Source organism: Acanthaster planci, linkage group LG01 (genome assembly GCF_054643075.1).
Source record: "Acanthaster planci isolate LZ-2023a linkage group LG01, COTS_SCS, whole genome shotgun sequence".
Lineage (NCBI taxonomy): Eukaryota > Metazoa > Echinodermata > Asteroidea > Valvatida > Acanthasteridae > Acanthaster > Acanthaster planci.
Window position 1 is genome coordinate 15773989 of NC_141777.1, and position 26383 is coordinate 15800371.

General features: G+C 45.1%; 1 protein-coding gene across 4 annotated transcripts in view; it reads right to left on the bottom strand.

The window, feature by feature from the left end:
• The window catches only part of LOC110988542 (cation channel sperm-associated auxiliary subunit gamma-like), a 70171-nt gene that overhangs the window by 1751 nt on the left and 42037 nt on the right, over positions 1-26383 (bottom strand). For all 4 annotated transcript variants that reach the window (XM_022252167.2, XM_022252166.2, XM_022252169.2 and 1 more), the window contains exons 11-12: positions 25477-25621; positions 261-347 (exon numbers count right to left, since the gene is read on the bottom strand). In XM_022252167.2, coding sequence (XP_022107859.2) covers positions 261-347; positions 25477-25621 — 232 coding nt within the window. The remainder of the gene's footprint in view (positions 1-260; positions 348-25476; positions 25622-26383) is intronic.

Genomic DNA, 26383 nt, shown 5'->3' on the forward strand with positions numbered 1-26383 from the left:
ATCCTGATCTTGCCTCATACCTCGGGTTTTTCTTGGCATTAGATATATTTTCCTCGAAATGTGGTGTTACTCAACTTCTCATGGCGGAAGCGGCCAATGAAAATAGAATGCTCACATTTTGTGTTTGCAGGTTCATTTCCTCATCACACACTTCTTTTTGGGAAACATTTATACTCGTTTCAGGGTGTCCTTTCTGCACATTCCAAAATTTCCACAATAGAAACTGTTGATGACATAATAAGATTTTTTTAAAGACTTACTGGATTTTTCAAGTGTACTCTCCATGGACATGACTCCAAAGTCTCTGCCTTCAACTATATTGATCACTTCTTCAGTCTCACTTTCATCTGTTGCCAAAGTACCATACAGAAATTAATTCACCAGAATTTTAAATACCAGAATATTGAAACAACGTTTGTACTTTTAGATTATAGACAGTTGCAGTATCTGTGTTGGATTATAAATACCTGCATGACAACGGTTACAGTTACAATAGTTTTCAAAAATGGTGCTTTTAGTCAATGCATACAATACTGCCACAAATTTAAGTTATTACTATGGGAATAAATATGTCCTTGGCCGGTGCTGCTCAGGTATTAAATGCATCCATTCTGCTGAGCTGGTCTTAAACAGTTTAAGACCGGCCAAGAACACATGTATTCCGATTCATAAGTATGTTCTTTAAGGCAGCGAGTCAGAAGAGGTCGATATATGATGGATTTCTTACCATTTTGTTCTAGAATTTTACTTTCATTTTCCCGAACATCCCCATCCATTTTATGGTATATTCCTTGTGCAAGTTGTCTAAAAGAATCTCCTTATATGGACATGGCACATGCATCGTGAGCTGCGTGCACACAGACTCCTGACCAATCAGAATCGATTAAACTGCCTCGTACTCAGGTGCCAGGGCGTGATTTCAGCAGTAAGCATTATCACATCTCAACGGGCATTATCAAATGTTAATACATGGTCAAGTTGCATGTTGTGCAATAGGGAGACTGTCTGATGAGGTATTTATGAATTTTGTTTTTAACTAGCAATGATGGCCCAAAGCTACAAGACTTTACTGGGTTGACTGCTATCTTGCTGATGTTCTTATTTTTAGCTTCTTTAATATAGGGGTTGCAAACAACTAATAACCTCACATGTCTTTTCTAAGCCCCGAATATTTTGAACCATACTTGATGCCATTTTTATTTGTGAGTGTGTAAACGCCTTCAATTGTGGACCTATAACAATAGGGGACAATAGGGTCCACGGTTGCCGAAGAGTCCACGGTTGGAAAACGTGTACAAAACATATGGGAGGTCTTCTGAAAAAGTTTAAGTATGAACAAAAGAGGAACAATAGGGAGTCCACGATTGACGGCGTTTGCACACTTGCGTGTGTGTGTGACAGTCAATTTACATAACATTTCCTATGTTCAGTGCCCTCACTTGCCAGTTTGGCTCAAACTGTATATTAAGTAGATAGCCTTAAGCCGGTGATGAGCTATTTACCTCTAAACCTCAGCAAAGCCAACAAGCACTGTATACCTTTAGTAGTTGTTCTTTTGCAATGCACAATGACTAGGGGTTTCTTTTGCACCATTAAAGATCCGAAAAGGAGAACCAAACATGTATGTCTGGTATCGACTTTTCCCTGAGTCACAAATGGCGTCGTAGACAAAACGGTGCTCACCTTGTAACCCCCACTCAAACATGAGCTGCCTGACATCTAACTGGTGAACTGCTTGTAAGGTCAAAGATGGAAAGCGACACAGTGACGCAACTCAGAGCTGACCTGCAAGCAATGAAGCTGGCCTTGCAGAAGGAGGAGGAACAACAAACAGACACCGGGGGCAGGTCCTCCATGCAACCAACATTCACCCCGAGCAGAATTTTGTTGTGGCCGGGAAGCAACTTGAGTGCTTCAGAGGCAAACCTGATGAGAAGGTTAGCAACCCTTCAGTGCAAGAGTGGGTGAGTGATGTGCGGGGCCAGCTGACAGTGAGGTAACTCCAAGAAGAAAAAAATCCTATTTAAAGTCTTTGGTGACAGGGACACATACACTGCCACCTATCCTGACCACCTATCCACCTATCCTGACCACCTATCCTGCTCTCTGGATTTGGTAATAATTCCATGGCAAGACTGGATGACTAGAAGGCTACAATACCACTCCCAACTCTTCAACCTTACTATTTGTTCTTCGGGCTTGAACTAAGGCTGCTAATCAACTACCTACTTGGTGCCGACAATCAGCAGGGAGGATGCTAATGTAGATGACAGGATAGAAGATTAAAACACCAGGATAATGCAAGCTTATGAGATGGCATCATGAAAGACTAAGAAGGAAGCCCTAATATACTGAAAGGAGAACCAAACATATTTATATGTCTGGTGTCGACTTTTCCATTTCATAAATGTATTTTACTCCAGAAACCAGACAGAGAGTTGGCCTTACATAATTAATTAAACACTTAATAACCACATGATATGTGGGGTGCAAACTAATGGGTTTTGTTTTGTTTTGTAAGGCAGAGTAACTAAACACAACATGCATGCACATTGTCACTATGTTGATCAACCCCTTGCACTTTTCTACTTTTGTCTTTACCCAGTTCTTTCAATTATTTTCTTGGAACTGTATTTCCGTTTCTTTAAATTCAGACCATACAGTCTTGTTCAAGTTATTTTATGTGCGACTTTGAAGAAATGTATTGACAGTTATATTAAGCATTTGGAAATCTCATCAATAGCCTGAGTCAACTGACTTGAGAGGGCGCTCTATGAGGGGGGCTGCCATGATTATATTCACTCTGTGTGTCTGTAGTTTTTAAATCCTTCATCATCCACTTTTAATGAAAGTTTTCCCCCATATTCTTTGTACTTTTTGGTTGTTAGACTGTTGTGACACTGTATATTTCAAATTGAGAACTATGTTCCATCTCGGAGAGAAATTTTTTTAGTCAATTTGGAAATTGTGAGCGGTTCCTGGAACTGCTTCATGTACACCATTGACAAATGTGAGAATGACCCAATGATCAACCATGACTGTGACAACAGTTATTGGGCTGCTATTTGGGTGAACAATCCTTGAAGTACCTCCTGGTCAATTTTTTCCACAAGTTAAAGTGCTTGAAAGACACAGTATGCACTTAAATTCAATTGTCATGACTGTTGCTGAAGACAGACATAATCAAATGCAGTCCGGATGAACTGTTTCTAACTGTGGGGAAAGTCACCTGACCTAAACCTAAACTATCTGCATTGGCCCTTGAGTTTGATGAGTAATCTAAAGGCCAGGGGTCCGTGGTTGCTTTGGCAGAAATATACCACCGACTGGTAATTAATTTAGTGACCCAGTCGACTGACACAACAATGAGCATGTGCCTACATAAGGTATTTCCAGCAAGATTTCGTATACTTTTCCTTAGCTTATATAATCACTACATTTACACAATTGGAATTGACTTATTTTATACAAGAGTTACAAAAGAATAACACAAAATACAATTACACAAGAACACTTAGATGATCCGCACTCTGCAAAGTGCCGTCAATAATCCACACTCCGCAACCTATTACCTGTATCTGCAATCCACACTCCTCACTCAGGGTGACTGCACCCAAGATATCAGCGAATTGCTGGTGCTAATTAACTAACCCAAATTGACGGGTAACTCAGGGCATCTGCTGACATTCTGGCTGTCCAGTCTTTCATTGCTTTCCTAGATGGTAACCCTTGACAACTCTGCCCACAAATCTATCCACACAGTATTGTTCTACTGACGGTCCTTTCTGACCAAAACTAAGAACAGTAAACAACAACTCAACTACTGCGGATACAGTAATTAACTGCTTAGATTGCGGCATCAGTACCTGAAGTGCTCGCAGACTCTCAGGGTACAGTCCACTAATTCAAGTAACATTGAAAACTATGTAAAATCAGCACTGTTTAGGGCCAGTAACATGCATACTGTGGCGGGCATCCCCGGGCCTACCCTGAGTTGATGGGATCAAACCAAGCACTATTAGTGGCAGAGTCGATCTTCCCAACCCAAGGCTTTTCCCCAGACATGAGACCACACAGAGCGACCTCAAGGCAAAGGGTGCGGGACCGTTTAGTCTCTGTTGAATTACACAATCAACCTGTAAAGAAAGTAATCCTCGACAGAACTGTCGGTACAGGACGTTCAATTTATTCAACAATAATCAACACAAATCAACAAATGAAATGTACAGTGACGTGATTGGGAGATTGGTTTGGTTGCCTGTGTATTTACGTAATTGGATTGAGCACTAATTTAGCGTAGGGCCGCAGCAGCAATACGCCAATGCATCAACTATGCAGCATGCGCATCAGCCATTCACTGTGCATCAACCACACACAGCGCATCAACAATGCACACCGCGTCAGCAACGTACAACTTGTACAACTTCGTGCGAGCTTCACCTAACGTGTATGCGAGCCAGCGTCAGCAACGTACAGCTCTCACAGCTTTGTACTTGCAACGCGTCAGCTACACACACTAGTCAGCCACGTACAGTCTATACAATCACGTACTTGCAACGCATCAGCACCACGCAACGCTTCGCACAGCACTGACAATGCCTTAGCTCCATGCCAACTCACCAACCTCACTCTGCGAAATCCAACACGCAACCACCTATAATGCGATCGCAGCGCTCGCTGCAGTAGCACGACCATGTGCACACAGCGCGCTACGCTATGCCTAGCCAGCACACGTAACCAAGTCACTAGCCAATCCGGTACGTGCACTGCAACTCATTAATAAAATTAGACTAGCTCTAGTCCTATACACTTTCCGTCACAATACCAACATCCCTGAGATTTCTGAAACACAAATGAAATTATTGTCTGGTCACTAATCTTTCAATTTCTTTTCAATTTTTTTGTGGGTTAACCAATTACATTTTTAATTATTCCCACAAAACAGAATCACCCCCGAAAAGTGATTTTTCCGAAGTCTGATTGCAGCCATTTTTCAAGTGGCAACCCTCAACTTTCTCGGCCACTTAGGACCATTTTTCAACCATAGTTTTTAGCCATTCTGCTCTCATCTGAAAGCTCACAGACTTAGGGAGTTGATTCTGGAAACGATTTACACAATCTCACCATTTTGGGGGGCCAAACAATCTTCTTTTTCAAAAGATACTATAGGGATTTTTTTAATGCTAATGACCTGGCCAGAAATTTTCATTTTAATTAGTGGACTACACCTCTCAGCAGTAGTGCACACAAAAGGAGTGGTCACACACAGCGTTAACTTAGTGAACCAGGCCTCCAGACTGTACACTGCGTGTGTAATGGCACAAACTAGACAAAACATAAACTTGCACCAGTCCTGCGCTGCCTTAAACGTACATTTACATGGGGAATAATGTACAGATTAATGCTAATGTACACAGGTACCAATACTGTGGTCTCACGCATTATCTGCGCCTATACAAAGATGAGAATGATGTCATCTTCAACTGAAACCTAAACTCGTATAAGCCATTTCGTCAAAATATTGCAAGAAACCCCGGCCCTGAAAATAGTTTCCAGTCTGAGCAGTGTGCGCACAATCAAGTTGCAGATAAATCTAGAATGACTGTTTCCACTTGTGTAACTCTTTGGTTATGACAAAGACTCATTAGACTCATTTCAGGCTTATTTTATGTCACGTTGTGTCACTCTGTTTCCATGTGGTCCACATCCTTTGTCTACTTCTTCATGTCTACTGGTCTACTACAGTGTGTCTACTCTAATGAGGCCACACACTGAGAGTACCATCTCAACTCTTAGTACATCCCTCTTCCAATAAGAAGATCAAAATAAAAATTGATACTGATACTATGATGCAGCTTTTCCCAGAATGTCCACAGGTTTCAGATTGTCCAGTTCAATCACAAAACATGGAGTATAGCCATTTAATTGTTCTTCCAAAAAAAGGAAGGCATGAAAGGAAAGGAATAGTTGTCAATAAAGAGAAAAACGTGTTGTTCCAAAAGGGATAGAAGTTAGACCTTGCATGTGCTCAGTTTAGTTAAAACAAAAAGGCTACTAAGAGTTGTATTGCAACACAACATTATTGTTTGGAAGCAGGAGTCATTTTGAACGGTAATATTTATTGTGTGAGGCATTTCTACATTGGAACTCCTGTTTTTCAGAACAGTATGCTCAATGGGGGATGGGAGGGAGGTGACTGTTTGGGGTAGGTATTCAATTCCTGTGGAGGAGGAGTCTTCTGCTTTCAACCTACCCCAGACAGTCACCAAATATGCAGAGTAGCACCGATCCCCACTACGTCCAGAATGTGTGTTAGGGTAGGATAATAAACCTCGGGTGCTATAGAGCGGACTCACCAGATCATGAAGCTGTTAGGTAGTTCCAGTGATGGTCCGCCCTACTGAAGAGCCCTTTTGCAATGACATGACCAATGTCCGGGCAACTCTTTTATGTGAGGAGTCTCTCTGTAAGACGTCAGTGAGGTAGCATGTGGTTAATGTTGATGAGGTCTTCCAACATGCCACGTTGCATATCTCTTCCATTGGAATGCCTTGGAAGTAGGCCCATGAGGTTGAGACTAACTGGATGTCATGAACTCTGATAAGGCATTGAGTCTGATTGTCCGGGGAATTTGGCCAGTCCGGGTTGGCAAATTTGATGGCTGAAACTGCCCACCTCGCTAAAGTGTCTCTGGTTGCTGCTTCATATGGTTTTATCGTATTAATGAGGAGCTGAAAAGTTGTACCTCTGAGCTTTCAAGTCCTAGCTAGGTACCATTTCAGAGTTCGGAGTGGGCACCAAGGCTTGTTATCTGGGGTCCCAGTGTGTTTAGTAAAGTCCAGCTCAAAAATGTAAGGAGGGTAGAAGGACACAGACTGTTTCTTGGTGAGGAATCCCAGGGCCGGGATGAGGCAAACACCATGTGGCAATCAGCAGTGGATAATGCTTTCAGTTCACTGCCGATGTGAGGTAGTATATAACTACTAGTAGAAATTCCGGCTTCGCCGTCGGGTTGAATAGCAATACTTCACTGAGTGGTTCGACGGGGGACCGGCAAGCAGATAAAACACAGCTGACAGGTCCAAAGAAGGAATTAATCTTGAAGGGGGTGGTGCTGAAAAACATCCCTTGGAGAAAAACTGTCGTGAATAGCAGCAGTAGGGAAACGGTAGTTCTGAATGGTCGACACCTATAGGTCTGACTTGAAAAGATGCATGAAGAAGTCAGCCACCGCACTCACAGAACTTTTGGTCGGAGTAAGACCTGGTTCTGTACACCATGTAGTAAAATGTAGTAGTCTGGTGTTGTAGATACTGGGCATAGATTTGCATCTACTTCTGGAAGCCGTCTCAGCAGCTTCCTCTTAAATTCCTGCTGAGTGGAAGGATCGTTTGACAATGGCCAGCTTGTGTAGGGACACCGGGTGATGGTGAAGCATGCCCGACATCAGCTGGTAGAGTAGGTTTGGTCTGGCGGGAAGGACAATTGGCATCTGCACAAGGAGCCTGCTTAGTTGTGGGAACCAAGGCTGACGCGGCCAAAAGAGAGTGATGACAAGAACTTGGCACCGCTCCTGTTCAATCTTGGATAACGCTGCTGGCATCAGGGATATTGGAAGATAGGCATAGGCCAACAGCCCTTCCCAGCTGATCTGGAGAGCATTTGTTGCCCAAGCCTGCAGGTGGTAGTGTCTGGTGCAGAACATCGGCAGTTGGGCATTCTCCGCCAAAGCAAATAGGTCAATGTTTTCGATCTTCCGATCTTGTTGAAGACCTGTTGGACCACACCGGCCGTCCAAAGAGTCCACTCCATCGATGGATGTTCCCACAAGAGAGGGCATCTGTGATGGAGTTGTCGATGGCTGGTATGTGGGTCGCCTGGAGATCCATGTTGTGATCCCAGACCAACAGAAACATTTGTCTTGCCAGGAGGCAGAGCCAAGGGGAACATGTGCCTCCCCCCCCCACTATGTAAGACACCACTGTGGAGTTGTCCAAGCGTACGAGGATGCGTTTGCCCAGAATGCTCAAATGGAAGGACTTTAAAGTGTTGAATGCTGCCTGGAGTTCCAAGACATTGATGTGACTCCTTCAGAACGGAGGTCCCAGGTTCCCAATGCTTGAAGCAGAGGAAGGCTCCCCAGCCAAGGCTCAAAGCGTCCGTTGTTATGATTGCTTCTGGCTCCACTTTGGTGAAAGGAAGGGGGTGCACAAAGTCTGTTGTGGGCCGGGGACAGGGAGGTTGATGGAGTCTGATTTTGGTCTGTAGAAGGCTAGTAGATGAAGCTGTTACGGGCACATGCAGAGAGGACATCGAGTGGGAATGGGCTTGGACTTCTTGAGATTGATGATGAAGCCCAAGCAGCTTCTGATGACGCAGGTAAGACGAGCGGAGGAAACACTGTCTTGTCAAATGATCTGCTAATGATGAACCAGTCATCAAGATATTGGAATAGCATGACGTCCTGCTTTCGGAGATGGGCAGAGACAATCTTTGTAATCCTCGTGAACACTCTCAGAAAAATGAAGAGGCTGAAGGGAAGAGCTGTGAATTCGAACAGGTTCCCTTTGTACAGAAAGCACAGGTACTTGGAGCTTTGTGGGTGTATTGGAACATGAAGGTATGCATCATGCAGGTCTATGGGAAAAGGCCCAACAAGGAATTGGAAGACATTGGAAAACTGTCCGTAGCATCTCCATGCGGAATTTCTTGGCCGAATGAATCTGTTCAGAGGCTTGAGGTCAATGATGGGTCTCCAGGTTTTTGGTTCTTTCTTCAGAGTGAGAAAGAATGTGGAAATGAGGCCCTTGTTCATCTTGGACTTGAGAAAGGGGCGGGTGGCTTGATTTTGATGGAGAGAGTGTATTTTGGACTCCCGAGCCTGTTGCTTGTTTCTGTCAGAAGGAACTGAAGTTGGACAGATAGACGTTACAGACGGAGGGGTGCTTGTGAACTTGAGGGAATATCGGTAGTGAATTGTCACAATCACCCAGCTGTCCTGGGTGACTTCTCCCCAGAACCCCGCAAAACATTATAGTCCCCCCCGACGCATCAGGGATCAGAGGACTGAAGTGAATCTGCATATTCAGTGGCACCTACTCTTGAATGGACAGGAGTAGCGCGGACTGGAAGTTCTTCCTCTAAACCTCTTCTGAGATGACTTGGAGGGCTGAGAACAGGAAGTACTGCCACTGGTGGCAACACACAGTAACTGGACATCTTGCGACCCCAGGCTAAATCGCAAGGGATGTCGGATCTGCAGTGGTCCCCAGAGACATGGTGTGCAGGTCCATTGGTGAGTGGACACGCCCTGGCGACATGTCGACCACTGCCCAAACTATGGGTGAACTAGTATTACTAAAACCAAGACACCGTCTGTCTGGTATCCTGTGGCTGTCTGGTTGGAGTAGTCTCTGTGACTGTCTGGCATTCGAGCATCAAGCTACTATCGGCCTTTAGAAATCTGGAGTGTAGCTCCATATGCAGTCAAGTACTTGTACTTGTACTAACTACTTCTCTGGCAGCTACTTTAGTCAACCTTGTTCTAGACGTACCGGTCCGACCCTTTCCTCAGGACTCAACCAGCTAGACCGAGAGAGGGATTTTGGTGTATGGGCAACCCAGAGTCTCCATAGATTTGCCCAGGCTTGCGCTCTGGAGAGGGAACTCCAGCTTTGTAGCTTTTGCAGAAACAAACAGGCAGTGACTGGAACTGGTTTTAAGCTAAAGCTAAATTGGCATACGGCTTAGTGCTAGGGGTTGCTCCCAACAGTGGGAGAGGTTATTCAATTTCATTGGACAGCTACTGCTCACCTTAAGCTGAGCAGCCCTCAGCCAGTAAGGTGCTATCCCGCCACTCACCTGCCCCACTGGGTGTATGGGGCTTAGGATAAATCTGACAAGTGGACGGTCAGTAATGCACCAAACAACTTCAGGACAATTACCAAGAGAATTGGCAGCTGGAATGTCTGCACATGACAACCGGTTTATCAAAATAAAATAAAATAAAATATCTCTGACATACGGAAAACTGCTGTAATCAACAATGAGTTGTTATAATATGCAGGTAGATATCATTGCCCTACAGGGGACCTGTCTTGCTGAGTCTGAATCCTTAAAGAATCTGACTACACCTTTTCAGAAATATGCTACAGTACTTGACATGGTCCAACCCGGTGGCACTAGCAGAGCTTACCCTGCAGTTGAACACGTCAGGTGGCCCTGTCAACTTCCTGAATGTTTATGCCCCAACCCTTACAGCTCCTGATGATATCAAAGACACCTTCTATAGCCAGCTTGACTCAGCCATCAATGGTTTTAGACCCCAGGAAGCCTTGGTCATACTTGGTGATTTCAAGCATGGCCTAGTTGCCTTGGTCATGTTGGAGTGGGCAGATGCAACAATGGTCAGCGTCTACTAGAGCTATGTTCATACCATGGGCTATGTGTCACCAATACATTATTTTGTACTAAACCATATCATCATGTGTCCTGGAGACATCATGTTTGAAGCATTGGCACCAGTTTGATCTTATCCTCATCAGGAGAACTCACTTGAAGGACTTCCTTGTGACAAGATCACATCATAGTGCTGACTGTGACACATATCATTCTCTTGTTTGCAGTAAAATGTGGCTCCGACCAGAAACCTTTCACCACACTTATAATAATAATAATTAAAAATTTACAATGTGCCGTTTCCATAAAAATAATCAACGGCGCAGTACAAGTTAATGTAAAAAATAATGGATTTAAGAAATTGAGGGAGGGAGGGATGGATGGATGGATGGATGGATGGAGGGAGGGAGGGATGGATGGATAGATGGATGGATGGATGGATGGATGGATGGATGGATGGATGTCACCGCGCTAGTACCCAAACCAAAGTATGGGGATATGTCTGTCCCACCAACAGGGAGAATAATTTTACCCAGACCCAACCCTGCTGGCATCAGTGATGTGTCGATCTTTCCTGGGGACAGATACCTCTAACCCTACCTAAACTACAAGAAAAGTAATTATACCAGACACAGTGACACTAAAATTACGAATCACAGCTAAACCTACATTAAATTAAAAAGAATAATAATAACCCTGTAGATAAAACTAATAAAATTGAGAATCTTGCAGTGCAATATCATTGTGCAAATGCAATATTAAAAAGGCAAGTTTTTACTTTACATTTGAAACTGGCAAGGCTCTGTTCGCAACGTATGTGCCATGGCAAGGCATTCCATAATTTAGGAGCTGCCACTGCAAATTCCCTGTCACTAAGTGTGGGTAGCATTTTACCATTAGGGTAACTTTAACAAAGGACTGTTGCTTGCTGACCTGAAAGATGATATCTACACTCCTTGATGATGACAAGATTCACTAAATATGTAGGAGCACGACCACGGATGGCTTTGTATGTTAACAGGATAATGTTGGAGTTAATCCTGTACAAAACAGATAACCAGTGAAGCTAATACACTATTGGTGTTATGTGATGAAACTTGGGTGTATTCATAAGAAGTCTAGCTGCAGCATTCTGAACTCACTGTAATTATCTGTGCTGCTGACAAACCCTACAAAAGACTATTACAATAGTCCAGGTGGCTGGTCACAGATGTGTGAATTAACACTGAAAGTGAATCGTGAGAGAGGAATTTACTGATACGCCTAAGATTGTGAAGGTGGAAAAATGCTGCAGAATAAGCCTTGTCCATTGTCATTTCTGAGTCAAACCCGGACACATGTGGATGGAGGGATCACGGAATCTGCAACTGCAACTGTTGCCTTGTTCCAATAATTAGAAATTCACAGTTAGCGTCATTGCTCATTAGCCTATCGTGCAGCATCCAATTTATGATGTCCAGAATACAACTTTCCATAACAGCTAGAGCAGTTTGGCAGGAAGTGTCACCAGGTTTAAATGATAAACACATGTGTGTGTCGTCTGCATAACAATGAACATCAGGCAAATGGTCTTCAATGATGTCAAACAGTTCAGAAGCATAAACAGTAAATAAAAGTAGTCCTAAGCAAGACCCTTGAGGGACACCACAGTTTGGATCAAATTTCTCTGACAGAGTACCTTGAATAGAAAAATGTTGGCTCCTGCCAGATAAATAAGATGAAAACCTGGCCAGAGCTTTGCCAAATATCCCAACTTTAGATTCTAAATGCTGCAACAGGATGGTGTTATTAACTGTGTCGAAGGCAGTTCTTCAGACCAAAAGAACAAGCAAATGACTTGCCAAGGGTTCATTTTCAGCAGTATATCACTCTTGACCTTCAGGAGAGCCATCTCAGTGCTATGATACTTTCGGTAAGACGATTGAAAATCTGGAAACAGAGAATGTCGGCACGTGTGGGAGTGAAGCTGATTACACACAGCTCCCTGTGTCAATTTAGAAATGAATTGTAGATCACTAATTGGTTGATAGTTTTCTAAAATCAGATCGAAGTTATCTCTCTTCAACAATATAGATAGATATCTCTTCAACTGAAGCCCATATTAGATATCAGTTAAACCACTCCCCCTGATTGTGTAGTCAACTTCGCGACACTGTTCTCTTCCATCTTCAAGAGTGATTACAAGCCTTTTGCATCCAAACAGTGGGATGGCCTTAAGGTGCCACAGGGGAATGATTGGTATCAGGTTAACTCTGCACGAATCAACCCTGCTATTGCATTGAAGCATTCAGCTCTGCAAGCATATAAGGATGCCCCATCTGTTAATTCACTTCAAGCCTTAAGGCCTTTATGAACCAATGTCCAGAAAGCAGTCAGGACTTCTATTAATGACTACTGGTCCAACTTACGCAGCAGCATTCAACAGGCTGCTGGCACTGGAAACATTAAGGGTATGTTTGAAGGCATCGAGAAAGCAACTGGTTCCAGCATGATGAAAACTGCTCCCCTGAAGTCCAAGACTGGCAAGACGATCAGTGATATGGGCAAACAGTTGGATAGATGGGTTGAACACTACTCTGAACTATACTCAAAAGAAAACCTTGTTCGTCAGTCTGCCCTAGATGCCATTGACCATCTTCCCCAGATGCCAGAACTGGATGATCCACCTCCCATCAATAAACTCTCCAAGGCTATCGATAGGTTCCCTTCAGGGAAAGCCCAGGGAAGGACAGCATTGCAGTGGAAATCATTAAAAGTGGAAAAGCAATTATGTTGCTGCCACCACACCAACTTCTAATCCAGTGCTGGAATGAAGGTTCCATACCTGAAAATATGAGGGATGCCAACATTGTTACTCTCTACAAGAGCAAGGGGGACTGCAGCGCGCGATTGCAATAACTATCATGCCATCTCCTTGCTCAGTATTGTGGGTAAGCTGTTTGCTCATATGGTGTTGCACAGGTTGCATCTACATGTACTTGCAGACAGAATCTACCCCAAGTCCCAGTGCAGCTTCTGCTCCCACTGGTCAACTATAGACATGATATTCTCAGTCCGACAGCTACAGGAAAAGTGCAGGGAAAAGAACCAGCCACTCTATCTGGCCTTCATAGATTTCCCCTTCAACTTATTGAATAGAAATTGACTTTTCAAGTTACTCCCTCTCATTGGCTGTCCACCTAAACTCCTTAGCCTAGTGAGATCATTCCACAATTGTATGATGTGTACTGTGCAGTTTGGGGGTGACAAATCTCATGATAAGTTTGCGGTTAAATAGTGGGGTCAAACAAGGATGCATGCTGGCTCTCACCCTCTTTGGCATCTTCTTTGCCTTGTTCCTGAAGCATGCTTTCAAGTCATCAACAGATGGTTTCTATCTGTACTCATGACTTGATGGCCACCTCTTCAGGTCAGGTCAGTGAGGATCAGGTCAGTGAAGACATGCTGTTTGCTGACGATGCAGCTTTTGTGTCCCACTCAGAAGATGGGTTCCAAAGCCTCCTGGACAGTTTCTTCACCTCTTGTGATTACTTTGGTCTCACAATCAGCTTGAAGAAGACACAGGTTATGGGACAAGCCACTCCAAAACCACCTACTGCCAAACTCAAACGAGCAGACCTTGGAAGCAGTTCGCCAGTTCCGGTACTTAGGCTCTACCATTACTGACTCTCTTTCGTTGGATGTGGAGCCAACTTAAGCATATGGTATGGCATTTACAATGCTTTCCAAACTTACCAAGAGAGTGGGAAAATAAACATTAGACAGTCCTTACCAAAATAATTGTTTACCAAGCTTGTGTCATCAGTAACTTACTGTATGGCTGCAAATCATGGACTACGTATTCAATACGAGAACGGGTGCATGCTCCAAACCTTCCATCTAAGGTGTCTTCATAGAATTCTATGCATTACTTGGCAGGACAAAGTGACGAACAATGAAGTTTTCCTTAGAGCTGGCATACCATCAATGTACACAATCTTGCGTCAACACCACCTTTGCTGATTGGGCCACACCGACAGGATGGAGGACGGCCATATCCCTAAGGACCTTCTGTGTGGTGAGCTTATTATTTGAGTCCAAAGCAGAGGTCGTCCGTACTTACGCTTCAGAGGTGTGTGCAAACGAGATATGGAAGACTGCAACATCAACACCAAGTCATGGGAGGACTTCATTGGAAACAGAACTACATGGTAACAACTTGTCCACCAGAGCCTGGAAGGTTACCAGAAAGTAATTTGTGATGCCTACGATGCAGGCAGAGTTAGAAGAGCAGCTAAGAAACAGGACCCACATGCACAGCAGCCGGCAGCCTTTGTCTGCTAGTACTACAACAGAAGATGCAGATCCAAGATCGGACTCTTCAGCCACACAAGAAGATGTTCTGCCTCATCCTCTCAAAGTGCGACTCCATAATCATTTGTGACTGGAGGATGCTAACAACAACAGTATAAAATCAATTCATGTTTGCTTAAATTTATATAATTAATGTGTGTGTGTTTTCAATTGTCAAATGTTCAGTTATTTTAATATGCCATGCAGTTTGAAGGCAAAAGGAGTCACAATATGTCCCTTACTGGAGATCTTGCCAGATTCTATAACAGTCTAGTACCATACTAAATCGGTGGGAGTGAAATTTCTAGTGTAAGTTTTTTTGGCTGACTCTTTTCCTATGTAGCTTAGTTCTTTTTTTTTCATTTCATTTACTTCAATATGTATGCCTTCAATTGTTAATTCACGGTGCAATTTAGTCAGCTACAAGATGAGATGGAAATAAACCAGTAAGAACAATGAAATAAAAACTTTTCCCTTTCATGGCATGCCCAGGCAAAAGACCCCACAAATCAATATTTAGGTGACATATTGTGACGAAACAGGGGTAGGCATGAATGCCAGTCTAAGTCATGAATTATTAAGCATTGCGTTGACCAATCAGTGTTGCGTAGAGCACTAGGTCTGGGTGCTTGTGGCGTGCTTAGAGCGCGCACAATCAGTTAGTGAGTTTTGCTGCTGGGTCGCAGAGTGGCAGGATCGTGGAGGACGCTGTCTACCGTTCTGTGCTGTGACTGTGCGAGGTATAGCGTGGACGCTGCACCAGGGGCGCTGCGTGTAGTGACTATAACTGGTAGGTGTAGTAGCGAACCGCATTGGGTCTAGATTACTTTAGTGATAGAGCTGAGTGTCGTGAACCTAGGCTGGGAGCTAGTGGTCTTTGCTGTTGGATTGCTTGTCGTCTGTAAGCACTGATAGTGGGGTGACGGCTGGAAGGCAATCTTGTCATTGTGCTAGCTAGCCTTGAGGTTTACTTGATGTACTCGGATCGCTGTGAGGGTAATTTCCCTTTCGTTAGATCGACCCTGTTTTGCATGACACTCTGTGTTATTTGTGTGAGGGCTATCACTATTTAGTGAGGTAACCCTTGGGTTGTAGACTAGCTGTGTTTAAGTTAGTCGGGTGGTTAGTTAACCACGTGAGGCATATTGTATTGCCTTGTGAGGTGTATTGTGTACATAAACCTTTTGTGATTTATATACCTTATTGAGTTTTATTGCAATAAATCAAATACTTGATTATTGTCCTTGGAAATCCTGTGTCAATGTGAGGTTTATTTAGGTTTCCCTGTGTTTCATTACTGTATTACCAGATAAATCTAGTCTTTCCTAATTGGTGGTAAACTTCCACCCAACAAACTGCTCCTAGGCTTAGTCCGCCGTTCGTTAACTGATATCCCCCCTTGTGTCAGGGTAGCCGCTCATCCTTGCTCAAGGTTAATAAATATATTTGTGGGGTTGGGCCAGGTCAATTCCATCCCTGATCCGGCCGGTTACTAGGTCCACCACAAGAGGTGTCAGTTGCAATCGCCACAAATGGTGTCAGAAGTGGGATTTTTAGGATTGAATTGTGATTTTATCTGGTTGTAGAGATCAATAGCATAAGGGAATTTCTTTTGGAAAATTTTGTCAGTAAACCTCATTGAGGTGCACCGTGAGGGTAATTGTAACGAGGTAGGCGGGTTATGCTTACCTGGGTAGTTACTGCCCTGTACGTCGTGTTCCTTGTTGGGTTAGTGACATTGGTGGGGATTCTGTTTAGGATTCGAGCAGAGTTGCGATCCTTGCGACGTACTGCAGGACAGCAACTGCCAATCCTGTTGAGAATTCACCAGGTGGTAGTAGGTACACAAGGGTTGGTAAATTCCAGAGGCTTGGGACTGTTTGTCCCGCAGCCTGAATTTGCCTGTGAGCTACCAATATTGCCAGGTGGCCAGTGGCCGAGTCTAGAGAGTCTAATTGAGACTGGATTCCTGCTCAGGAGGGAACTCCAGTATGAGCGAGGTTAAGGACAGTGTTGTTGGCTCGATGGGGGCTGAAAAGGGTTCTGTCCTGGATGACCTGAACCGTTCAAGAATGGAGGTTCAGTGGCTCAAGTGGGAGCGGGATTGTCTTTCCGCTGAGCTAGAGGCTGTTAAAAAAGGTTCACAGCCTGAGATTGTGAGTGAGGCACATACACCTAAGGGAAGGGATATGCCTCGTATAAAGGTCGACTCGGAAGTCGACTGGAGGTTGCCTGAGGATACCTCAGGGTATGCCTCATTGAAGGCACGACAGCGTTCCTGTGTTTGTACATTGCCGGAATTGGTTCCAAGGGAAGTGCCGAGGCAAGCTGAGAGTACGCCTGTGAGGCCTATTCCCATGTGTAGTCCTAGCACCAATCCTTTTTTGAACCGTGAGGTTGATTGCGCCGAAAAGGAGCGAGAGTTACACAGTGAGTTGTTGAGTTTTGTAACTCGCCCAACTGTGGGGGAATCCAACAAAGTTGTTGGTGAGGTTGACTCACCTAGGGAGGGGCCCTGGTCCCTTAAAAGGGAGTCTAGGTTAGTCGGTGGTGGGGTTCCTAGTAAACCTCAGAGTAAGCCTCACAGGCCTACAATTACCCCCGACCGATACAATAGTAAAGTTCTGTGGAACGATTATTACCAACATTTTGAGGCATGCCGCAAGGTAAATATGTGGAGTGAGGAACAGACAGAATAATTTCTGGCTGCCAGCCTTCAGGGTGATGCCCTACGAAGTCTGGGCAATGGTTCAAAGAAGTTCACCTACAGTGAACTAGTTAAGGTGTTGGAGAGAAGATTCGGCCCTGGTCGACAGGCCGAAAACTATTTGGTGGAATTGAGACACAGAAGACAGGGGCCCAAAGAGACTCTACAGGAGTTGGGCCAAGCAGTCCGTGATCTCACGGTGAAGGCTTACCCTGAAATTCCTGAAGAGGCCCGAGAGCGCCTTGGTAAAAATCATTTTGTCGATGCAATTAGTAGTCAGGTTGTGAGGGAAGGCGTTCATCGTGTTCGTCCCAAAACATTGGACGAAGCGATACAGGCCGCTCTTGAGACCGAGAACTTCGAAAAGAGGGAAAGCCCGCAAAATTTGCAAGGGCTATCAACTCTGACACTGAGCGACGTCTTCAGAAACTCGAGGAAAGTGCTGGCCATCAGTCAAAGAGATTAGACCAGATGGTTGACTTGCTGACAGGACTCAGCAAACAAGGTCTAAGCCCAAGTGGACAGGCGAGGTCCCCTCCAAGGCAGTCACCAAAGCCTGGGAGGAAGAAGCCTAGTGAGTTGAATTGTTTTAAGTGTGGGGATGCTGGTCATTTCGCTCGTGAGTGCAGTAAGCCTTACAAGCAGAGAAGTGAGCAGGGAAACGTCAGCCAGCCGACCGGTGGGCCCGCGGGCAGGCTGGATGTTCCAGAGGGCCCAATCAAGGCAGGAAGAGGCGGAAATCAGAAGGCAGAGAGCCTATAGGCACTCAGCCTAAGTTGGGTGTTTGGCCCAGATATGGGTTGTTCATTAATGGTGTTGTAAGGGGAACAAGCTGTAGGTTCCTGGTGGACTCAGGGTCTACAGACACATTGGTCAGTAGTCGAGTCTACCAGGAAATGGCCAAAGAACGGAGGCCTGTGCTAGACATGGACAGCACCAACATTCAACAGGTCGATGGCAGTCAACTGTCAGTGATGGGCGTTGCCTGGGTTGATGTACAATTGGGAAGAACAACTTTTCCCAGTGCGAGCAATATTTGCCGATGTCAAATATGACGGTATATTGGGCATGGATTTCTTGTTGCCCACTGGCGGAAATTTAGATTTCCAAAGTCTCGAATTGAGGCTGAATGGTGAGCAGCTGAAATGTACAAGCAGTACCAGAGAGCCATTCATTGGAAGGGTGCTCGTGGCTGAAACCATGGAAATTCCTGCAGGTCATGAGGCTGTTGTGCCTGGCGAGGTAGCCACTATAGGCAGATGATCAGCCAGCAATCATCGAGCCTGTGGGAAGTGGAGGTGAATTGGCTGAGCGAGGCCTAATGCTAGCCAGAACACTGGTCCAGTCGAGGGCAGAGGTTCTTCCTCTGCGGATTTTAAATCCAAACAAGGAGAAATGGGTTGTGCGGAAGGGGTCAGCCGTTGGCACGATTGCAGCAGTGGAGGTTGATTCGGTTGCTGTTGCTAGACGGAAATGTACAGGCGAGGTTAGAGGAGACCTCCCGAGTCACCTGCATGATTTGTTTGACCGTAGTAAGGTCAACCTTGGTGAGGATTATCATGCTGAGGTGAAGTCTTGCCTGGTTGAATTTCAAGATGTCTTTTCTTCGGGCAAGCATGATATAGGGCGAACAGAGGTGGTGAGACACCAGATTAATACTGGTGATGCCCGGCCAATCAAAGAGAGGCCAAGGCACCACCCTCTGTGCAATCAGCGGGAGATTATGAAGCAAGTAGAGGACTTGCAGAAGAGGAGGATTATTGAACAGTCTGACAGCCCCGGGGCTGCTAATGTGGTGTTAGTCCGGAAAAAGGACGGGTCACGTCGACTTTGTATTGATTATCGAGGCTTAAACAGGGTGACCATCAAAGATGCTTACCCTGTGCCTCGGATTGACGAGACACTCGATGCTCTTGCGGGTGCCGAGTGGTTTTCGACATTAGACTTAGCTTCGGGATATTGGCAGGTGGCCATGGACGAGGATGCCGGTAGGAAATCAGCTTTTGTGGTCCGAAATGGCTTGTATCAGTGGAGATGCATGCCTTTCGGCCTCTGCAATGCCCCAGCCACATTTGAGAGGCTGATGGACAAAGTAATGGCAGGCCTTCAGTGGGACACCCTGTTGATATACCTAGATGATGTCATTGTATTTGGCAAAACGGTCAAGGAGGAGATCGAGCAACTGAGAGTCGTTCTCTCCAGGTTGAGAGAAGTTGGGTTGAAATTGAAGCCAAGTAAGTGCTTCTTGTCCCAGAAGCAGGTTAACTACTCGGGACATATTGTGTCGTCCAAGGGTGTAGCTACGGACCCCGAAAAAGTGCGAGCCGTGGATGGGTGGCCGACACCTAAGTGTGTGAAGGAAGTGCGAAGCTTTGTTGGCCTCGCTTCCTACTATAGGCGGTTTATCCGTGGGTTTGCTGAGGTGGCCTCACCATTGCATACTTTGACTGAAAAGTCAAGAGAATTTGTCTGGACCGAGGCTTGTCAAGAAGCATTTGAGGAGCTTAAACAGAAGTTGCAGGCAGCTCCTGTTTTGGCTTACCCTGTGCCAGACAGTGACTACATCCTAGACACTGATGCTAGTGGAGTTGGAATAGAGGCAGTTTTGTCCCAGGTCGACGGAGGCGAAGAGAAAGTCATCGCCTATGCCAGCCGCAAATTGAGTAGGGCTGAAAAGAACTACTGTGTTACGCGGCGGGTGTTGTTGGCGGTAGTGGTCTATTCAGGCAGTTCAGGCAGTACCTATATGGTTGGAAGATTGTCCTTTGCACTGACCATGCTGCCCTCCGGTGGTTGCTTAATTTTAAGAGCCCCGAGGGCCAGCATGCTAGATGGCTTGAAGTCATCAGTGAGTATGATTTGACCATTCAACACTGACCTGGACGAAAGCATGGGAATGCCGATGGGCTGTCCAGGAAGATCTGTAAGCAGTGCAGTCGGCATGATGATGATGAGGAGGCAGTGGAGGTACCTCCGGTACCTGATGAGTTTGAGGGTGCTGAACCTCCTGGTATTTTTGTGGGTCAGGGAGAAGTTGTTGCTGATCCAGGAGTTTCAAAGGTTGAGGTGAGGAGTATTTTTGCCCAACCTTGTATGCCAAGGGATGCTGTTGGGCAAGCACAGCTGGAGGATCCCAGCATGAGTTGGATTGTTAAATCAAAGGAGGAGCTGAGCAGTAGACCTCTTTGGGAAACTGTTTCAGGCACCTCGGCTGCCCACAAAACGCTATGGTCCCTCTGGGACCAGTTGCAAATGCGCAATGGGGTGCTTTGCAGAAGGTGGGAGTCCGACAATGGGAAGTCAGTTACGTGGCGACTGGTACTTCCGAGGAAGCTTCAAGAAGAGGTCCTTCGTGAGCTTCATGGTGGTCGGACGAGCGGTCACTTGGGTGTCACAAAGACACTGGCCAAGGTAAAAATGCGGTATTACTGGCCGGGAATGACCGCTGACGTGAGGTCTTTCATAAGACAGTGCAAACTTTGTGGAAGGAGGAAGTCTCCTGTAAAGAGGAGGGTTTCCCCCTTAGAACAGTACGTGGTTGGCGAGCCCATGGAAAGAGTGGCTGTGGACTTGCTGGGGCCACTGCCCCTGAGTGACAGTGGCAATTCTTGGATCATGGTGGTCGGGGATTACTGCTCCAAGTGGATGGAGGCATATCCCCTCCCCGATGCCAGGGCTGAAACCGTGGCAAATAAATTTGTCACCAAGTTTGTCTGTAGGTTTGGGATTCCTTTGGAACTGCACTCAGACCAAGGGACAAACTTTGAGTCAGCTGTCTTTGCTGAGATGTGTTTGGTTTTTGGCATATCCAAAACTCGAACTACAGCATACAACCCAAAGTCCGATGGACTGGTTGAGCGATTCAAGAAGACTTTGATCAACATGGTTGCTGTGATGATTGAACCAAAGAGGAAACAGCGTGACTGGGATGAGTGTCTGCCATATGCATGCTTTGCATATCGGTGCACTCCCCAAGAGTCGACTGGTGAGTCTCCGAATATGATGATGCTAGGGAGGGAGACCAGGTTGCCAGTGGACTTGGTAATTGAGGGTCCTACCGTGGAGGACCCGGTAAAAACAGATTTTGCACGAGGGTTGAGGCAGAATCTGCAGGATGCTCATAGCAGAGCTAGAGAGTGCCTCAAACAAAGTGCCAGGCATCAAAAGCAGAACTACGACCGCAAGGTGCATGGAGGAGGGCTGGTGGAAGGTCAGTTCGTCTGGCTTTTCAATAAGTCCAAGAAGAAAGGGAGGTCCCCGAAGTTAGAACTTCGCTGGGATGGACCATTTCTGGTGGTCAAGAAACTCTCTGATGTAACTTACAGGATTCAACGAAAGCCTGAAAGTAAGGCTTTTGTAGTTCATGGAGACAGGCTCAAACCATACACTGGCCAGACCCTAAAACCATGGTGATATGAGCCGAAGGTGATTGAGGAACCCTTGATGCAGGAAATAGCAAGGGGTCCCCAATCTATTGGCGTAGAGCTTGTACATGATGGAGTGAGTAAGGTTCATGGAAGAAGTGAGGAGCCTCCTGAGGCTCAAACGGTTGGTCCTTCAGGATACAAGGACGAGGGGAATGGCCCGACAGAAGCTCCCAGAAGGTACCCTCAGAGGGAACACCGGCTCCCGGCACGATATAGGGAGGATTTGGGGAAACTATAAATTGTGTTAAAAGTTCCCCAGGGGGAGAGATGGCCTATAACCCGAGGGTAGTTTGAGGAATTACATTGATTGGATTGTTATTAAACTAAAATGTGGTTTTGTTTCTTGGGTTTGGTTTATTGCAGCTGCATTTGAGAAGATGGCTATTGAGTGCTACCAATGTGAGGTGACCTTCACAACCAAACAAGGGTTATGGCGTCACCTTCGGCTAGTCCATGGGCCGCCCTTGTGCCTGTGTTGTAAGCGGTGTAGCTACAGGGACAAAAGCAGGGACAACCTCAGACAGCACTATCATTCTTGCCATCCAGAATATCTCGATGAGTGCAGCAGTGTACAAATGACAGAGGATCGACAAGACGGGGGTATTACGATGCCCTGTTCCAGTAGTCCAAGATCGTTGGTGGGAAGAATGGTCAACGAGGGGGCGGTAGGTTTGGCTGCACCGACTGAGAGGGTGGCTCCCCGAGATGGGGTTGATCAGGATGCTCTAGGTATAGGTGAGACCTCATCAGCTGGGAAGGGCCCAGCTGAAGACGAAAAGGCCTCTCACTCAACGGTGAGCAACCTGTCTCATGTAAGCCGTTCATCAATATCCCCGATCATTCGCTTGACTGGGAGGCCCCGTTCCATTCTCGACCTAGTGAGGAAGAGACCTCAGGCTGCAGGTTCCCCAGGGAAAAGTTCCGGCCAAGGGACAAGCCAAGAGCCGACAAAGACAGCTGCCTTCGAAGAAACAGGTGGAAGTCCCACAAGAGAAGCTGTGATTTCACTCTCCCCAACCCCCATATCACCTCTGGTCCACTGCCCAACAGGGAAGTCCAACGAGCAAGAGAGTCCAGCCAAGAACATAGAAGCTGAGCACTCGACAGCGTCTGACCAGCCACAGGTTCATCATAGTGTACCAATCTTTCGCCATGGGGGTAAGCCTTGCTCTATTCTGGAACTGATGAGGAAGGAGCGTCAGACTCCCGAGTCACCCAAGTCAATGATGTCCATGAGCTCAGGTACAGAAGCCAGCCCAGAGCATGAGGAGGAGAAGACTGACAGAGACGAGGAAGGGAAACCAGCGAAGAGGATGAAGGTTGCAACCATAGAAGAGAAGATCTTCCGCAAAACCTTCCTCGATGGCAGGCTGATTCGAGAAGAAGTCCACCATCAGGCATACCTGAGACCTGTCGATGCTAATGAGTATCTCACAGTTGCAGAAGACAGCACTTAGTTTTTGTTTTTGCTTCTACCTTTTTTTACGACTAGCAAGGAAAAGCACTTTGTAAATATGTTTTGCTTGTGTTACAGGTTAAAGTTAACTTATTTCTTCAGTGTATTTTGAAGTTTGAAGTGTTGAGGATCACTAAAGGTTTTGCTACTAGTTGAAGTTTATTTTTATGTCAGAAAAAAACAAGGACGTTTTAATTGTGTAAATAGCAGGAGAATTTTGAGGTATATTGTGAACTTAATGGAGAGTACACTTGTGAATAAATTATCCTAATTGTAACGAGGTTTATTAGGTAAACCTCAGGTTTGTTTTGTATAAAGTGAGTGATTTCCACATTGTGTACGTAATGTATATCTGTATTTATAACTGGTGTGAGGTTTATGGACCTCACGACAGGGGTTATAACTGTATAAGGTTTATTGATCTTGGGGTTTAGGTAGACCTCATGTTGTTGTAATTGAATAATAGAGCCCTGTTTCTTATAGTTTTAGATTAAGTCATTTGGCCCGGGACGGACCAAGCTTAGCTGGGGCCTGTGTGACGAAACAGGGGTAGGCATGAATGCCAGTCTAAGTCATGAATTATTAAGCATTGCGTTGACCAATCAGTGTTGCGTAGAGCACTAGGTCTGGGCGCTTGCGGTGTACTTAGAGCCCGCACAATCAGCAGGATCGTGGAGGACGCTGTCTACCGTTCTGTGCTGTGACTGTGCGAGGTATAGCGTGGACGCTGCACCAGGGGCGCTGCATGTAGTGACTGTAACTGGTAGGTGTAGTAGCGAACCGTATTGGGTCTAGATTACTTTAGTGATAGAGCTGAGTGTCATGAACCTAGGCTGGGAGCTAGTGGTCTTTGCTGTTGGATTGCTTGTCGTCTGTAAGCACTGATAGTGGGGTGACGGCTGGAAGGCAATCTTGTCATTGTGCTAGCTAGCCTTGAGGTTTACTTGATGTACTCAGATCGCTGTGAGGGTAATTTCCCTTTCGTTAGATCGACCCTGTTTTGCATGACACTCTGTGTTATTTGTGTGAGGGCTATCACTATTTAGTGAGGTAACCCTTGGGTTGTAGACTAGCTGTGTTTAAGTTAGTCGGGTGGTTAGTTAACCATGTGAGGCATATTGTATTGCCTTGTGAGGTGTATTGTGTACATAAACCTTTTGTGATGTATATACCTTATTGAGTTTTATTGCAATAAATCAAATACTTGATTATTGTCCTTGGAAATCCTGTGTCACTGTGAGGTTTATTTAGGTTTCCCTGTGTTTCATTACTGTATTACCAGATAAATCCAGTCTTTCCTAATTGGTGGTAAACTTCCACCCAACGAACTGCTCCTAGGCTTAGTCCGCCGTTCGTTAACTGATATCCCCCCTTGTGTCAGGGTAGCCGCTCATCCTTGCTCAAGGTTAATAAATATATTTGTGGGGTTGGGCCAGGTCAATTCCATCCCTGATCCGGCCGGTTACTGGGTCCACCACAAGAGGAGTCAGTTGCATTCGCCACAATATGCATCACAATTTCAACATACAATAGATATCAGTATATTTTGATACATGCAATGTGCACCCATTACTACGAGACTTTAAGACGCTTGGTGGTGGTAACCTTGGTACCTTGACTACATGATTTGACATGTTAACAGTCTAATATGCAGTGTGCCCTCCCTTATTTCTGATTGCTTAGACTGGCGGTTTTTTTTGCTCATGCTGCCTTGCAGACAAAATCATGTCATACAAGACCTGCCTTTGCAAAAAATTTCATTCAAATGGGTATATAGCACTACACTGATGTTATGCACCACTGTAAAATCATGTTCAGTAATCGTTCAGTGTAATGCAGGCCAAGTGACAGAAATACCAACAAAATTTAAGTTGGTCTTAAACTTTTGCAAATGGCTGTACAGTATTAACTGAGCTGAAACTTCATCAGATTTGTTTGTAGGCACCCTTCATTAGATTTTGAGTAATTTATGCCTCAAAGGAACATAATGCACAAGCGACAAACGATGGACTGTCCCTGTAAGTCTGACAGTGCACTCACAGGCTTCAATAATTACTGAAAATACACTCCCTGTCATTAATACTAAATCAGAATACGGCAGCCAGTAGCACCGTCATAAATATATCTTGATGAACTGAGTAACGGGTGGTCTGTACCTGAAACTTCAACTTCTCGGATAATAGGCATGGGGGCCACTATGTTTAGCTTCCTCTTATGATGACGGTGCTTGTCTCCTCTGCTCTTTTGTCGATGGCAGATGACAAAGCTGGCAATGAAAACCCAAGATATCACCAAGGACCACTGCAAGTAAACACAAAAGTATTTATAAATGAGGACAGCAGTGTTGTACATGTAGGACTCAAGTCCGAGTCCTGACTTGAGACCATTTTTTGATGGACTTGGACCAAATTTAGTGGACTCAAATTCAGACTCAGGCCTACAGACTCGAGGACTCAGTCCGCATTTGACACAAGCCCACCCAAAATAACTGTTTGTATTACCCTCAGCACCCTTTCATTGTAAGAAAACAAATGAGAAAACTTACCACACTTCACACTTTTTCCAAATAATGGGGAACCCTTTCTCATAAAACATTCTCATATGAAGAGGCAAATCTTATGATATCAACATTTTAGCCACACATTATAATTTCATGTGGTTAGATAATTCCAATATCAATATAATTCCCAACCCCCTTTGATAATCTCTATGGCAATTATGTCAAAACCTTTAAGGGATTTTTGGGCTGCAAATAGTAAAATAATATTTCTAAGAATGCCGATATCATGCCCCATTTCATGTGTGAAATTTGTCGGTTGCATCATGAACTGTTGTGTTGTGGAGGAACTGTTGTATATCATGTGTGCAAAGTCTATCGACGGTACGTAATTTAATGTTGCACCAAAACTGTAACTTCGTGGTGCAATCAACAAATATTTGTTCAGGTCTTGCCCCATTAATTGCATTTCTAAAGTTAAAGATCTTACTTGTGAACACACAAAGTATTCATAACATGTTAGCAGTACTAACTCATGGAACTGATATTGCTTCATGAGTCTGACA